At 39.2% G+C, this 15700-nt stretch overlaps 2 protein-coding genes and 1 long non-coding RNA gene across 11 annotated transcripts; 1 reads left to right on the plus strand and 2 right to left on the minus strand.

The window, feature by feature from the left end:
* The first annotated feature begins 566 nt into the window (after positions 1-566).
* LOC143181256 (uncharacterized) lies at positions 567-6344 on the plus strand. Of its 3 annotated transcripts, none has more exons than XM_076381630.1 (9): positions 576-1640; positions 1793-3594; positions 3870-4206; positions 4303-4469; positions 4554-5024; positions 5082-5379; positions 5478-5640; positions 5772-6031; positions 6108-6344. In XM_076381630.1, the coding sequence occupies exons 1-9, from the start codon at positions 1541-1543 to the stop codon at positions 6191-6193; spliced, it is 3684 nt and encodes a 1227-aa protein (XP_076237745.1). In that variant the 5' UTR covers positions 576-1540; the 3' UTR covers positions 6194-6344. The 3 variants fall into 3 exon arrangements, with proteins under 3 accessions (XP_076237748.1, XP_076237745.1, XP_076237746.1); XM_076381631.1 differs by having other exon boundaries at positions 1796-3594; XM_076381633.1 differs by lacking the exons at positions 5478-5640; positions 6108-6344 and having other exon boundaries at positions 567-1640; positions 5772-5938.
* Positions 6345-9261: 2917 nt separating this feature from the next.
* On the minus strand, positions 9262-15089 carry LOC143181261 (solute carrier family 41 member 1). Of its 7 annotated transcripts, XM_076381648.1 has the most exons (9): positions 14766-14840; positions 13664-13732; positions 12836-12938; positions 12068-12208; positions 11313-11841; positions 11009-11188; positions 10001-10461; positions 9682-9902; positions 9262-9602 (listed from the first exon to the last, which is right to left on the minus strand). In XM_076381648.1, the coding sequence occupies exons 4-9, from the start codon at positions 12154-12156 to the stop codon at positions 9262-9264; spliced, it is 1821 nt and encodes a 606-aa protein (XP_076237763.1). In that variant the 5' UTR covers positions 12157-12208; positions 12836-12938; positions 13664-13732; positions 14766-14840. The 7 variants fall into 7 exon arrangements, with proteins under 7 accessions (XP_076237763.1, XP_076237764.1, XP_076237770.1 ...); XM_076381649.1 differs by lacking the exons at positions 12836-12938; positions 13664-13732 and having other exon boundaries at positions 14766-14979; XM_076381655.1 differs by lacking the exons at positions 13664-13732; positions 14766-14840 and having other exon boundaries at positions 10001-10440.
* On the minus strand, positions 14585-15112 carry LOC143181275 (uncharacterized). Its single transcript, XR_013002259.1, has 2 exons — positions 14972-15112; positions 14585-14891 (listed from the first exon to the last, which is right to left on the minus strand). It is a non-coding gene; the product is annotated as an uncharacterized LOC143181275 (long non-coding RNA).
* Positions 15113-15700: the final 588 nt, after the last annotated feature.

Consider the following 15700-nt stretch of genomic DNA (forward strand, 5'->3'; position numbering starts at 1 on the left):
AGAACCACATAAGATGACAGGTTTATCTATATCTTCGATATTTCTAATGAGAACAATATGTAGGATCATAGGAATAAGATAAAAGCGTACGCGCACGAAATATACCACTATCAACAATGTAATTAGGTATAGTCAGTCAGGTCAGTACGAAACAGTGATTTTTCGCGATATCGATATTCAGATCACGTGACACATATTTCTATAAGAAGATAGGTCTATCGGTCTATCTTATAAGATATTGTTTATGGCTGTACAAGGGTAAATCAGATGCAACTAGATGGCAATAAAGACGACAAGGAAGTAGTGTCCCTATAAGTTTATTTAAGTAAATGCAATATGCAATAAATATGCAAAAAATTTAAAAATTGTAATGGTTAGAATTTTTGTATTCCCCGTTTGCCGGAAAATGGCGGAAAAGTAGTGGTGGAGATGATCGGTAAGACTACTTAGAGGGACACTACAAGGAATGGGTGCATGAGTAAGTATGAATCCATATACGTATATGTATGGATTTATACAGTCGGTAAAAAAAAATGTACGCTCTCTATAGATACGTTGCCAATTTGACGAATCGCAGCCTTGAAGGAACATGTAGAGTAGAACAATGATCCGTATAAGTATAACTGGATACAGTACAGGGCTTCTGTTTCTGAGCATACTCTGGTGGTGAGAGCTATAGGTGTGCGCCATTTTGTAAGAATATAAGATGCGCAGCGCTTGTGGGAGGACAGGATACTAAGCTATTTCCAATTTACATGTATACCTTTAACACTATTTCTAGCTAATTTTCTGCGAGATAATAGTGCACGTGGCTTACAAATGGCATTTCTCATTGATTTGTAATTTCTCCTTCATATTTTTTTACCATGTACTGCAAATTATGTGAAGAATAAGCATACATGTGAATCAGTAAAACTTAATACCCTGTCCCTCCACTTGCGCCGCGCAAGGTATATTCTTATAAGATAGCGTAGATCAAACGCTCGCAAACATCTGAACCTTATACCGTATACAGTTATACAGTTTAGTGAAGTAGAACTGAGTAGAATCACTCACTGATTGCATGTAGGTAGTGTTACTAGTTATTACTAGCTATGCATTTGTGTTAGAGTGCAAGTTATTTTTTTGACCGATTGTTTGCATACGTATGTGTATGTAGGATAGTGGTTAGTAGTGTCGGTTAAAGCAGAAGGGCGGGAGGATGGTGAACAATGCTCCGAATGATCCTTCGAATAAATGGCAAAAGGATAAGTGCGTGATGTTCTAGTTACCGACAGATAACCTCTGTGTTCGAAGTGAGATTCGGTTGGGAATGTATTTCCAGTATATCTTGTAAAATGTTTCGAAACTTTTGCGATCGATGATCGCAAATAGATTGACTCGATATGAAAAGAAATATTATTTATGTTGTGATTTCGTAATTCGTAAGATTTCGAATTGCTTTAACTTACGAAGCTGTATAGTTGTTGTTCTTATACGACTTCGATAATTCTTGGTTAACGAATGAGCGATTGAGAGAACAAAAAACGATGATATAGTTATGTTGCCTTCGACTGGTTATTTTAAAGCAATTAATTGCCCGTTTTACGAAAGCGGATCATGCGATAGACCTTATTGTCATTTCAAGCACTCAAAGCGAGGTAAGTTGGTTTTATAGATCGAGTATTCTATTATCGAAAACTTAGTAGGCATAAATGTTTACACGCAGTGAATTTCTCTATAATCAGATGTTAGGATTACGTTCGTATTTTTCTCTATCCTATGCGAAACAGTTTCATCCTATGTGTTCTAGAAGATGCCGGCAGTACAACGGAATCGACTGAGACGCTGGAAAGTCGTTTGGTGGGACAGCCTCAAGAGTCAAAAACTACAGCAATACAGTCAGAATCGGATGTTTTGCAACAGCTAGTGACAGAAGCTGTAAAGAAGGTTCTTGCCACTCAAGATGTCACAGATACAGAGAAACTATCGTGTCAGAATGTTGTCTCTCAAGTAGTCGAAGGATTGAAACCAACTTTGACCTCTGGATCGTCGAGTAAGTTGGATGTTGTTGCAACAGAGACTGCAAAGAGTGGAACAGATGAAACGACTCCGTTAAATAAACCTGTTCCGTGCGTTTATAATCCTACACCAATTGCGGAATTGAAAAAACGCCATATACCAATAATATCGTATATGCCGACTAGAGAAAGTAGAGTAGCAGTGAAACGGAAATGTTCTCCAGAGGGTATTAAACCATGGTTAGGCATAAGTTGTGAAACCCCAGAGTCTCAAACCACCGAAGTCAAATATAAACCTACGACGATAATCAGCTCTGAAATTCGGGATATTAACCAAAGTTACATACCAACGTGTAGATCCGACTCAGTTTCGTCAAATTCGTACGAAGAGGGTAGTTCGAACGAGTACCTGCTTAAACTCAGGGAAGCGTATTATCCAAAATGTAAAAAGAGAAGGGAAGAATATGTTCCGAAGAAAGTGAAGGCTCCGTTAAAGACTGTTGAAAATCTAAGTGAATCGACGTTAGCTCGATTCACGTCAGATTTCGATATCACTGATGAGGTATCGCCAGACATCAAACATGTTTCAAATGTACAACTTGACAAAGAATCCATAGAACCAAAATTTTCAGACGATGACGACGACAATGCCGAAAATGACAACGATAACCGAGATATCATCAAAGAGTACGATCGTACCGAAAAGAAGGGTAGCGATGAATTTGTACCACAAAGCACATCCTGTCGTGAAGTTAAGAAGGATAATTTTGTGAATGGTAAAATAAATTCTAACGATGAATTACGCGAAGCAAGTTGGAACGAGAAGATATTGAGCGACAATGATGTTTCGATGGAAGAAGAATCTATAACCAAAGAAATCTCGAAGATTACGCGATGCGAGAAAGACAACGCGGTGAAAATCGCTGTGGATAAAAGTGTCAAGAAAAATACAAAAGAATGCAGAAACAGAGACAAGAGTGGAAGCAAAGATCGGAAAAGTCATGATTCTTCTCATAGAAGTCATAAAGAAAGACGCGACTCGAATGAAAAATCATGTTCTACGTCCCGTAGTAGAAGTAAGGATAAAAGCCATTCAAGGCGTGAAAACAAAAATTCAAAAAGTAAGAGGCACGATAAGGATAAAAGCCGGGGCAAGGAGCAAGAGCAGGAGAGTAAAGAACGAAGTAAAAAAAGAAGTAAGGAGAAAAGCGAAAGCAGGCACAAGAGTAAGGATAAAAAGAGTTATCGTAAATCTGAAAAGCATCGCGAGCACGATTCGAAAAATTCCTCCGAATCTTCGAGAAGACAAGAATATAGGAAGAAAAAATGTGATGAGAACATGCGACGAAAAATAAGCGATAAAACCGATGTTAAAACGATTGAAGAATCACGAATACAAGTGGAGACCAGCGAAAGAATTTCAGTTGACAAGCGAAAATGTGTGGAAAGTATTCGAGCAAATTCTGATGACGACGACGATGATGAAGACGATGACCATCACAATACTGTCGTTGACAACGATATCGATGATACAATTTTGACTGCGTCCGATTCAGATCATGATGTGCAGGAGGAATGTTTAAAAATATTTCAGGTATGCCGAATAAATTAGAACTTTTTAGTAAGTATTTAGAAAAGTTTGAATCGATAGTGATGATGGGTTAAAATCTGGCCGAGAATTGTATATGCATCGGTGAACGGAAGCAAAACTTGTGTTGCAATTTTATTATAATTAAAAGTATAATGTTATAAAATGAATTTGTTTCGTCAAACCAATGTATTTTTTGTAAACTTGTCGTTCATTTTCTTTCGCTCACCTCTGTAACTGACATAGGATTAATTGTTCGTTCTGTTGAAAATGATGATAAGGAGTACCAAGCGCCGGATCGACCAAAAGATACGATGATATCGCCGAAAGAATCAATGTCGATTCTCGAGATAGAGCAAAACGAAGATACGGGGAAAAAAAGAATAGCGCACCCTTCAGCAGCCACATGTGTTAGCAGGCAGGCTATTGTTAGCCAACAGCAGAAAAAATTGATAAATCCACAGCAAAAAATGTATGAGAGATGGCGTTTGATGAGAGATACTATAACGGAAAAGACAGGTTCAGCGAATAGCAATATAATGAAGGATATACGTCGAAGCCATGTTGAAGCAACAGGAGCAGTGGCATACAATAATGAATTAAAATTAAATGGGAACGGTAATGAAGAGAATGATTTCTCAAGAAAGTATCTAATATTATCTATATTATCTGAGAAATGTTTGAAAGAAATTTGTTTTGTGATGTTTATGACAGGTCGTGTCAGAATCGCTCATGTTCCATATGCGAAATCTTTAGCAATAGAAAAGAAAAAGTTGGTAGAAAATGTGAACAAATTGATGGATACAAAAGTAACGGATAACAATAAAACAGCCGCACAAACAGCGAAGAGCGGTGTACGCATCGCTCATGTTCCTCAAATGGTGAGCACGTGTTTCTGCTAACAGTGCATTATTTACAATTAGACTTTAGAGGCATGCTCATGTTCTACAAGTTTGTTCTTTTAGGTTCCACAACTGATTAGACCCGAGCCATTGCAAGTCACCACTCAAAAGTTTCCCTTGAATGTTCGTCAGTATTATGTAAACATGATGCACGATGTGTGTGTACAGATTTACACGAACGCTGAAGATGCTGCGCAACGTGCGGTCAAAGAGGAATACGCTTGTCACGAGAGATGTAAGGCATTGGCCGTTTATAAAAATTCCTGTATGCTCGCCGCCCATAGATTGAGAAAGGAAATTGATCAAAATCCATCGCTAGAGAGTAGTCTAGCGTCAACGTCGGGTAGCAGTATGGTATCTCACGAAGCGGTACTCGCTGGCAAAGCGAAAGGCTCTTGGAGTGTTCTTAAAACGAAAAGATCAGTTACCGAGTTCAGAGGAGCGATGCTTTATAATATGTTAAAAAAATGGATAATGACGGAACAACAGCTTCGAGATAACGGATTTCCTCGGCCACATCCAGACGGTCAAAAGGTAAAAAAGAATGTGAGAAGGTGTAATGCGTTTATGATTGAAATTGATTGATTGCAGGGTCGTGCAAAAATCTACGTAATAAATTCGCGGAATCAGAGTGTCTTGTCAAAAGTGCCTAACGAAAGAATTTGCAGTCGATGCGGTCAGGCTTACGTGATAGATAAACAAGGATTCGCGTTGCGGCAACAAAACTGCATATATCATTGGGGTAGAAAGATTACGATCAGAGGAGAAGGCAAGTACACTTGTTGTCAGCAATATGGTTCTGCGACCGGTTGTTGCGATGCGAAAACACACGTTTGGGAATACACCGATTACGAAAATCTTCGTGGTTACGTGAGAACTTTGCCGAAAGGTAAATGTGTGTAGTTAATATTTTTGTAGCTAATGCTTTCCCTTCATTCTCGATCGAGAGTTTAACAGAGATTTTTTTCATTTTCTCTTATCGTCAAGATATGCTGGTCGAAGAACAAGGAGTATATGCTCTCGATTGTGAAATGAGTTACACGACACAAGGATTAGAATTAACTAGGATTACTGTTATCGACGACGATTGCAACGTAGTGTACGAGACATTAGTTAAACCGCAAAATGCAATAATCGATTATAATACGAGGTAGAGTACCTACCGAAATGTTCTTCACCTGCACGTTTATTTGCTTACCTGTTTTACGCGATAGGAAGGCAGAAGTAGCGACAATATGTATATATATATATGTATATATCGTTGTGGTTGCTCATACGCAGGTTTTCCGGAATCACAGAAGAAAGTATGAAAGATGTAACAACAACGTTACTGGATGTTCAAGCCACGTTACTGACAATGTTTTCAGAAAAGACGATATTAGTGGGTCACAGTCTTGAAAGCGATTTCAAAGCCTTAAGACTTTTACACGATACTGTTGTCGACACGAGCGTAATGTTTCCGCACAAAAATGGATATCCACAGAAGAGAGCTTTGAAGAATCTCTGTTCCGAGTATCTGAGGAAACTTATTCAAAACGACGGTCAGTTTAAAAGCCAATTGTCGTAACAAATTTTTCGCTTTATTGTAGATTGCATTGATTTTTAATAACGTTGCAGTTGGTGGTCACGATAGCAAGGAAGACGCTGTAGCCTGTATGGAGTTGATTCTTTGGAAGGCAAAGGAAGAAGCGAAATTACAGTAAAAAAGTTTGCGATTGCTCTGTTAGACTGAGTCATGTACAATTGTTTTGTGTTTTTACTTTTACGTTTTGTGGAACGACGATAGTCTCTCTTCAAACCTAACGTATATATTGTATTATAGCTTATCATGTATAAATATGTGATATACATGTATCGAGTTGAACGCAAAATCCACCTGTCATCATTGAATTACATTTATGGTTCTACGATCACAACAAGCATGTTCATTCATTCGTTCATTCGTTCGTTGTTAACTAATTCATCGTATCTGACGCGTGTAATTCGTACTTTTGTAATAGTTTCGTTATTGCTACTCTTTAGAATTTGGTCTTTTATAACTGTATACACACGTGGACGCTATACACATAGGTATGTACACGTACGATACGCGTCTTGTATTGTATGTTTCTTTGATCGCCTCTGAAGCTGCACCAAGTGTACATTTATTTTTGGAGATTAAAACTCTCGCAATAAATGAACTCGAATATTTTCTACTTTGTTGCAGTTTTTAATGTAATTTGTGTGGATCATTCCTGGTGACCCATCATTTCATTGCAACATCTGTGTAACCTGTGTGTCAAATTTTCAAGTAAGCGATGAGAATGGAGGGAGTGGGGAGAACGAAGGAACGAACACAAAAAGTCTCATCAGATTTTCGACTTTATTGTATAAAACTACATTCATGTTTTTCTTTACATGTGCGTCCAGACGCTCTGTACCTGTGGCACAACACCTTGAACTTTATTTCATTCTTCAAAAAAGAATAATAGTAGTTTGCGTGATTCATTCTTGAGACCGTACCAGAGAACAGATATCCCAAATCTCGACAAGATCTGTTCTTGATTCATAACGATTACCGTTAAACAGCTTACACCCATTTCTTTATTTTCTAAGTTTTTATTACTTTTACGTTAGCACCGTATTAAAAATATTCAATCCTTCTTCTTTTCGAACTAAGCGTGTGTTGATTCTCTCTTCCCATCCTCACTCTTTTTGTTTTCTATGTATAGATAACTCTCCTTTTCGCTCACTCACGCAGAACGATTAAGATAAACTGTTCGAAAGAAATATTTTGAGTCTGTATCTTAACGTCGTCCTTGGCACATTCGTTCACGCAACTTTAAAAAATCCCAGGGTATCGATAATCGAACAGCGAAATATTTCTTTTTCTTTCTTTTTTTTTTTTTCGATTTTTCGGTTCTTCGACCGAAAACCACGCGTCACATTCTAATTTTACGAATCTTTGCCCTATGCGTAAAAGGAAATGATTAACATAGTAGCATAGTAAAATATAGTCATCTGCCTCTCGGAATCAAGCATTATTGTCACACACATATACATATTTATAGCCTAATCTTTGGTATAGTTTCCCTATTGATTTTTATATTCTTTTCGAAAGTACCTAAACTCCGCGCAGTGATGTACATAGTATTATACGAGTTCTATTCCCCTGATGATCTATAGGGGAACTTGTACGATGTAAGCTACATACATAATTACGACTCTCATTGCAAGATAATCAAATATGATCTGGAATTACATCGAATTGCCGGCGCATTTTGTTTTCTTGCACGTTTGAAGAGAAAGAAAAGCGTGACACGAGAAAGTGATCCCTGATCTGAATTGTCTTTCTGACAAGTGATTTCATTTTCCTTTTGTAACTTTATGAACGACGATGGGTCTCTACTACATATACATGTGTATGTATGTACTACTTTGTTTGATCAATCGAGCATTAGTAGTAGGACGTTGACATTACTATTCTACATGGAATGTAAATTTTCTCTGTATGGGATATGTATGTTTCGATAAAATAATTGAAAATAGTTTTAATGGGTTTTTTAATATTGAGACAGAGGTATCGAAACGTTGTCGATATCTACTATGTACGTAAGAAGAAATAATTATTTTTGGTGAAGATCATTTGAAAACATTCGTTTCCTTGGTGACGATTGTTGACGCTTATTGAGTTGATACGGAATAAATAAGCATCTAAGTAAATTGAGACCGCAACGAGAGCCGCATAAATTCATGAATCTTTGAAAAGATCAAAAAATAGTTTGCACGATCATTACACGGTAGGTATCTATATGATGTAGGCATCTAACTCTGGCCGTATACGAAGGCAACTGTTCGAAGACACATACGCGTTGTGACCTTACGAATTATACTACGCAGTTTCTTTGCTTTTCTTCTTTCCGCAATACAACTGTTTTACAGCGACACTTGATTTAAACGACAAGGATTCGCTAAAACGAGGCGATACTTAGTTCCATTTTTCGCCAAGACACGAACCGTTTGTATCATTTCGAAACGCTTCTGACTCGAGTGAAAGTTTGAAACTGCTGATTGATAATATGTAATCGTGCGAAATAAAGTTTGCTTAAGATCGTCGTTCGATCGCGTCGATAATTAAAGTAGTTCGATCGCAGCATCTAAAGTGAGGAGCGAAAAGCGAGATGATAATCCGAAGAAGCTACGTACGCATTCAGACTAACTATTTAATTTTAAGCTAAATGGAGAGGAATCGAATGCACCGGAACAGAAAATTCTGATTCAATTGAAATTGGGGGGCAGGAAAGTGGGCGTGGCTGATTGATTACTTATTTCCTTCTACTCTCGTGCTACCCGATACGCGATGCAATAGGTACTTACATGTACTTTCGTGAAAACACAGCCTCGTTAGAGATCAGCCTTGATTCAGCCCCCCATAAGTTTCGAAAAAATCTCACTTTTCGCTATATGTACTAACGGAGCTAGCTAAAGTAATCGTGTACGTTCGCAATTCACCTTTACGGAAGAACTAATAATTGGTAATAACAACGACGCTAACAACAATGGCAACGACGACATAAGAATAAAAGAAAGAAGGAGAAGTTTGGTCGAATTGGTCGAAGAAAGCAAAGGAGCCGTACGCGCCTTGTACGTCGATGTCGACCACTGTCTCGTTAGAAAAAATTGAAATTGGAAGGTGGTGCAGAAGAACGATCGATTCGCATCCAACTATGTAGAATGTGTACATACGTAGGTTGCGGTCGAAAGGTACTGACAATGAGCCGAATCGCATTTTTCAAGGTGCGATGGTTCGATCGGAATCTTGATCTCCAACCAAATATAAAAATTGGAAGGCAATCGCGAGCAAACTGATACCAAGTAGATCTCCCATTGCTGTTAAATATGGTATTGCTGAATTGTCAGGATCGATTTTTCGCTTCCACATCCAATGTATCATTATGTAAGCTATATAGAGCAGCGCCGCAACTTGCAGCATGGAGGCACATAAATAAACGAAAACAAATAAAGGCGTCATCGAAGTGTTGCCATCTTTCATATAATTGATCAGGTAAATGAAAATTATATGACCTGGTATAACCATTGCCATTAAAACTCTGGTTGTTCTCGCGTGCATACCTACGATATAATCGAATAAAGTAAATTAGTTTGAGCAGGAAATAAGAATCGTTTTTAACCGTTACGACTGTTACGTTACCTTTGCCAAAAAAGTTAGCAATAGGCGTAATGAAGATGACGGGATGCGTGTGTCCCGGTGGTATTAAAAGTGTCCCCAACTCTGCTTGCTTATGAAGTGCAGTCGATATCCTGCTTGCTTGGACGGCTACTAGATTTCCTCCGACGCCATTGATCACCGGTTGGAAAACGGTCAAGTTTTCGAATCGTGATACCATGAATTCTAGTATTAGACCGCCGCAACTGTTACGACCAACGATAAACGATCATTTTCCTATTCAGATTCGACACGAGCCTACATGACTCGTACGTGAGATATGTAATTGACAGTCCTACCCTACCTGCTTATCAGCATGGCGATCATGACAGGAGTCCATCCGGAATAAAGGACGTCGTTGGTGTACTTATTCCTTTTAGCGATCCATACCCAGAGCGGTGTAATCAGGACGTAACAAGCGATTACTAGAGGCGCAACCCAATCTTGTTTGTTTATTGACTCGTATAAAATCGTCGAGATCCAAGAGAGCAAGGCTAAGGAAGTAATGTCACCGAGACTGGCGGCTATCGGCGTCGCGACGTTATCCGGGTTTATATGGCAATGTCGCGAGAAGACGATCACTCCTGCAGTTATCAAGCCGAGGACGAAGGAAGCCAAGGATGCAGTAACCAGGCTACTTGCGCACAACAGGTATGCATGGTCCAATGAAATAGTGCCGTTCCGAAATGCTCCCATTACGATCGCCACCACGGAGCCCAAAAATCCAACCACTATCGCCTGGCACTGCCAACACGAACTGACCTTCTTTACACAAACGTACAAGTAAACAGTAAAAGGGACGAAAATGTATCGAAGGAGAAGAAGAGAGGAGGAAAAATGTCTAGTGTTATGGTAAAAATTTACAGTGACAGAGAATGCTCTTGAACAAAGTCTGGCAAATTCGTAATTTTGATTGTCCACGTATGCACTTGCTTTGGTATATAGAATTACCAAGAAGTCTGTTAGTATTTTGTTTCGTAGATATTTGCGCGTTGATCCGCGATATACCTACGTGACGGTTATTCTTGAAGGCCATTTACCGTTGACGCGTCGAAAGCGTAATCAAATAAAATCGCGGCGCCAATGATAAGGCGTCCGCGAGTCGTGGGACTTGGAATAATCTCAAAGATCATATTGCCTGACAGATGCAGTCTCTTTTGCTGTACCACTTTTATTCGGTTAATGTGTGGATTGAATGTAGGAAAATCGTAGGATGTTGGAATGAAATGGTAAAAAGAAGATGACACGTAACGAGTGAAGGATGCAGCGTTGGAAAGTTAAGAAAAATGTAGAAAGTATGCGTTCGACTTACTTGAATTAAGACCAGATTTCCAACGATCATGTACCACTGTTCCTTCGGTGTGTCCATGTGACCAAGATTGGCTTGAGTGGAAAGGCGCGATGCAAGTGTCATTTCCAAATTACCTTTCAGACCCAACAATGCCGGGACCAAAATGATCAGTTCACTCACTTTCTCGAATACAACCCAATGCTAGAGAGAGAGAGAGAGAGAGAGAGAAGCTCGTAATCGGTTGAAGAACCGAGGGGAAGAATCTGTCGAAAATCCGACGGATATTACGAAATATATAGAAGTGGTATAAAATGCATATTCGTACTTGAACCAAATCCAAAACTAGCCCAGCTCCCACCATACCAAGGCCGGCGATAAGAAATGGTATAAAAACTTGAATAGTAATTGCCAGATACGACTCGAGAGGTTCATCCTCGGCTATGCCGTAAATTTTGCTCTCGGCCACAACGTCAGGAAGACGACCGCTATCGGTGATTTCCTCATCGAACATGGGAACTTCTACGCAATCTTCTTCCACGGATTTCTCGGTGATATCTGTTGCTGCGGCTGCGGCTGCGGCTGCGGCTGCGACGGTGAGGGTAGTGGCGGCGTAAGCAGTGGCGGTGGTGGTGAGAGTGGCGGCAGCGGTAGCGGTGACGGTAGTCACATTCACCCCGACCATAGGATCCATACTAGCATTTGCTTCGCTACCCGTGACCATGATCGTGGTCGAACTTGTGCCCATAGTCGTCTTTCCGAATGTTAATTCCATGCCGGTTCTTGACCGAGAATCTCTCGACCTTATCCTGTGGGAACTTTGCTTTTCGGAAAGCAGAGGTTCTTTACATTGATCACTGTAATCAGAAATGTCATTGCCATGTATACATATATTTATCTCTATCTTAGTTCGTCTCGAAAAAAATAATCGAAAAGAATATTGCTATTGATCAGTTTGTTTTTTCCCGTTCATACGTATCTATGTATCTAGGTACCTCTATCTCGACTTGCATTCGAGACGCATGAACGTCATATTAAATTTGAAACTGAAAGGTGAATTTAGTAGGAAGCAAGTAAACCTACTTTTCAAATTTCACTCCTGTGACATCGATATGGGCGTGCTTGTCAGGAGGTAGTCGTACCGGATGTTGATGTACCTGGTCCTCTATCATCTTCTACTGAGGACCTCGTGCGACTCGCTGCCACGGATATATAGCCATTCTCCTTTGAGAATGATAACGCTTGTCTAAATGTTCGTTCGTTGTCGTTGTATTTCAGGACAAGAATCGAGCAAATTACGTAACCAGCGAGGGACGCTATCTCTAGCTTCGTTCGTTCGAAATCGCTTCGAGTCGCATCAAAATGAAATAAAAGAATGAAAATACTGCAACTTCCACGAAATAGGACTATTTCGAACGTTATCATTTCTATGAAAAGTTTTCTTCAAATAAATGTATTTACAGCTAACGTTTCGCGTTTCCTCCTTTCACTTCTTTTATCATCCGTAGGGGTAAGACTATAAACGACCGTTACCCTACGCCTTTCGTGTACTTTGCATAATTCTTCAAACTTGATTTTTCACAATATTACGTTTACGCGTCACTTTTTTTCTTATCGAACATTTGTAAGCATATGAAAAGAAACGAGTTGGAAACAGTTATTAATGTTGGTACAATTTCTATTCCATTATTTCACTAGATCCGTACGGAGAGATGTGTCTGATAACTAACGTCCCTACTGTTTACGTGAGAGGTATGCTCGAAGAGGAAGAAAACGTTGGATCGAAGAAAGAAATTATTAAAAAAGGCAAAATGAATGATGCAGGAAAATTTGAAAATGCGTATGTCCTACCTGCTCCTTTATAAACGGATCTTTGACGGTACGTTGAACTTTGACAGGATTCATAAACTCGAGAATCCTAATTTTCAGTGATGTTCTCGAGATTACATTGATTCTGGGAAAAAGAAAAATCAACCGTAAGGCTCGTGGGCCTGTACGAGGCCGTTTCACACTATGGTTACATCGCGACTGATCTCGATCGTGCATCACGCTTGTCTCCTTAAAACTCGCTCAGGACGTTTGCCGGGAACTCGTATTAAACGGAGCAAGCGCGAATTTATCGATCGTCACTTGAAATAAGCCTTCCTTGCTTGCTAGCTAGTTTGCCTGCCTGTCTGTTTGTCGCCTGCTTGCCTGCCTGCCTGCCTGCCTGTTTGCCGCCAGACTACCTATCTATCAGTACCTACCTGTTTAACAATTTCCTTCTTCGTTAATTTAGCTGTTTCACTATTGTATATACTCGTCTCTTTGTTAGTCCTTTTTTATAATTTCTCACTCAAACGTCACTTGTCATTTTTCCTTCATTCTGTTTCGCGTATAATCCCGTACAATTGTTGATACATTTCTTATTTAATTAACTAGTCAATTTAGTGTTAGTTGAACAATTACTGTTAAGCGCAACACTGTATACATGGAATGGAACATCGAACAATCGTTCTTAAGCATATAACAACATGTTGTTACGACGACTAACATTGTAAAATTTCATGTCTTATATACAATAGATGAAAGACGTACATGTTATCAACTAATCCTATCGAAACTATGTAAAATTAGACTTGGATCGGTTACACTACTCATTTCAAGATTCATATACGAAGAATAAGAATTGGTTCGTACCTTTATCATGCGATATATCTGTATCTACTTTTTAAAAGATTAATTACGTAAGCTCCTTTTGTGGTTAATCTACGAACCGAGTGTTTCATTTTGATTCTCGAATTTAATAACACTATATATCTAAATATACACATTTCAAGTACTTTCGTACGTAAAAATCTACTTATACGACAAGACGAATGATTAGATCCATGCGTCGCGGAAATTTCTTTTAGTACAGCCTTACGTTCACACAAATCGAGTTTCAGCTATGTATTATATGTATTTTTTTATCGTCTCCATTAGCCGAATAGAGTCATGTTAATTTTTATGAGAAGTTTTTCATGATCTTAGATAAAACAACTTAAAGAGAGAAGAGTAAAAGAGTACAAATGAAAGTAATTAAACAACGAAGAAAAGTGTAGGCACGTAGATGTATAGAGATAGAGAGATAAAATTGAGCTAGGGATATATATGTGTGTGTGTGTGTGTGTAAATGTAGGAAAGATAAAATACATATGATTTGTCTATCATAAGAGTTAGATAGAGAGGGGGAAAGGGTAGGGAATAGATGATTATTACGGTACGTTATACGATGTTATACGCGAAACTCCATCAATTTTTGAATGGAACCTTACGGTCGAAACGTGTATCGTCGAACCAGAGTTGTAAGAACTTAATACATTTAGATCGAGGTTCTCTCGCATCGACCAGTTGTGTGGTAAGATATACATATAAGTGAAGTGTGTTCAAGCAATAATTTGATTTGCGTAATCGCACAAAGCAATACATGCGTAAATGAAACGATAAAAATCAATGTTAAAAGAAGTGCCGATATCACGGTAGCAGGATCAGTTGAAAGAATGAAAAACAACGTTCGATCGCATGCAGCTATTTAATAATCGTAAAGGCAACAGAGTAGAGGAAATAAATAGTAAGAGAATGTGAAGTTAGGAAATGGAAAATCAAACGCAACTCGTGATATCCACGCATTGAGATTTGCAAACATTGCCGTTTAACGTTCGCGGCGCGCGAGTACGAAGCACTTCCGTAACATATTCACAAATTGATAAATTACTCCACGTGTTTAAGTTCGACCATGAGGAGCAATAACTTAACATACGTTTTGATACTTGGTTCCCGTGACCCACGAAGCGCATTCTCGAATACATCCCTTTCGTTTACCATGGGAAAGAAACAGTTCCGTTCACTTGTCCCCATACTATCTCCGTCTTCCGTGCTCCATATCCTGCGATGTCACGTGAAATTCGCCTCAAGAGAACAAAGAGGGTAGCATAAAGGTTATATCGCATAATTGTATGTACTTACACACGGTCATACCGCGAAGTGACGCGAAGCGAGGAACCGTGAACAACAGATTAGTCTAACATGTTAGTATACATAGAATGACCGAAGGTACTGCACTAAGTAATCGATTATCGTAACAAATTGCGTTAGCGAATTGATTTCTTCTCAATGATCGCGCCCGGTTATCTCTGCACCTGCTTCTAGTCGCGCTTCTCTAATTTCGACATTGCGACACCGACTAGCGGCATCTTTGCTCCTTTGTTATTCCCGTTTCTATTTCGTAACCGACACATAATAAACAAAGAATGGCGAACACGAATCAGAGAACGCAGAAGAATGCGTGAATAGCTGACTGGAGAGGGATTAGACGATGGGGAATAGGAACGCGAAAAGAAAATATTGAAGAAAAAAACGACGCTAGCCAATAACGACGATCGTCTCGGTAAAATTTTATTTGTTTGATCGGTACGTGTCTGAGATGATTCACGACGAATGAAAAAATGAGCATTGGAGAGAATTTGATTGGTAAGCCGAGTGAAGATTTGCGACACTTTTCCCTTTTCCGCCTGAGAACGACAAGTTCCGGCTCCGCGATAAAGGGAAGCAAGCGCGAAAAAAGAACTTGAAAAAAGAACTTTAGAAAAGAACTCGAACAGACAACGCGATAGATGAAATCTAAAAGGCTCCGTCGAGAACGAGGCGATAGTTGGCACTGACAGATCTAACTATTTCATTGACGGAGACAGGCTG

This window comes from Calliopsis andreniformis, chromosome 6 (genome assembly GCF_051401765.1).
Source record: "Calliopsis andreniformis isolate RMS-2024a chromosome 6, iyCalAndr_principal, whole genome shotgun sequence".
In the NCBI taxonomy this organism is placed as follows: domain Eukaryota; kingdom Metazoa; phylum Arthropoda; class Insecta; order Hymenoptera; family Andrenidae; genus Calliopsis; species Calliopsis andreniformis.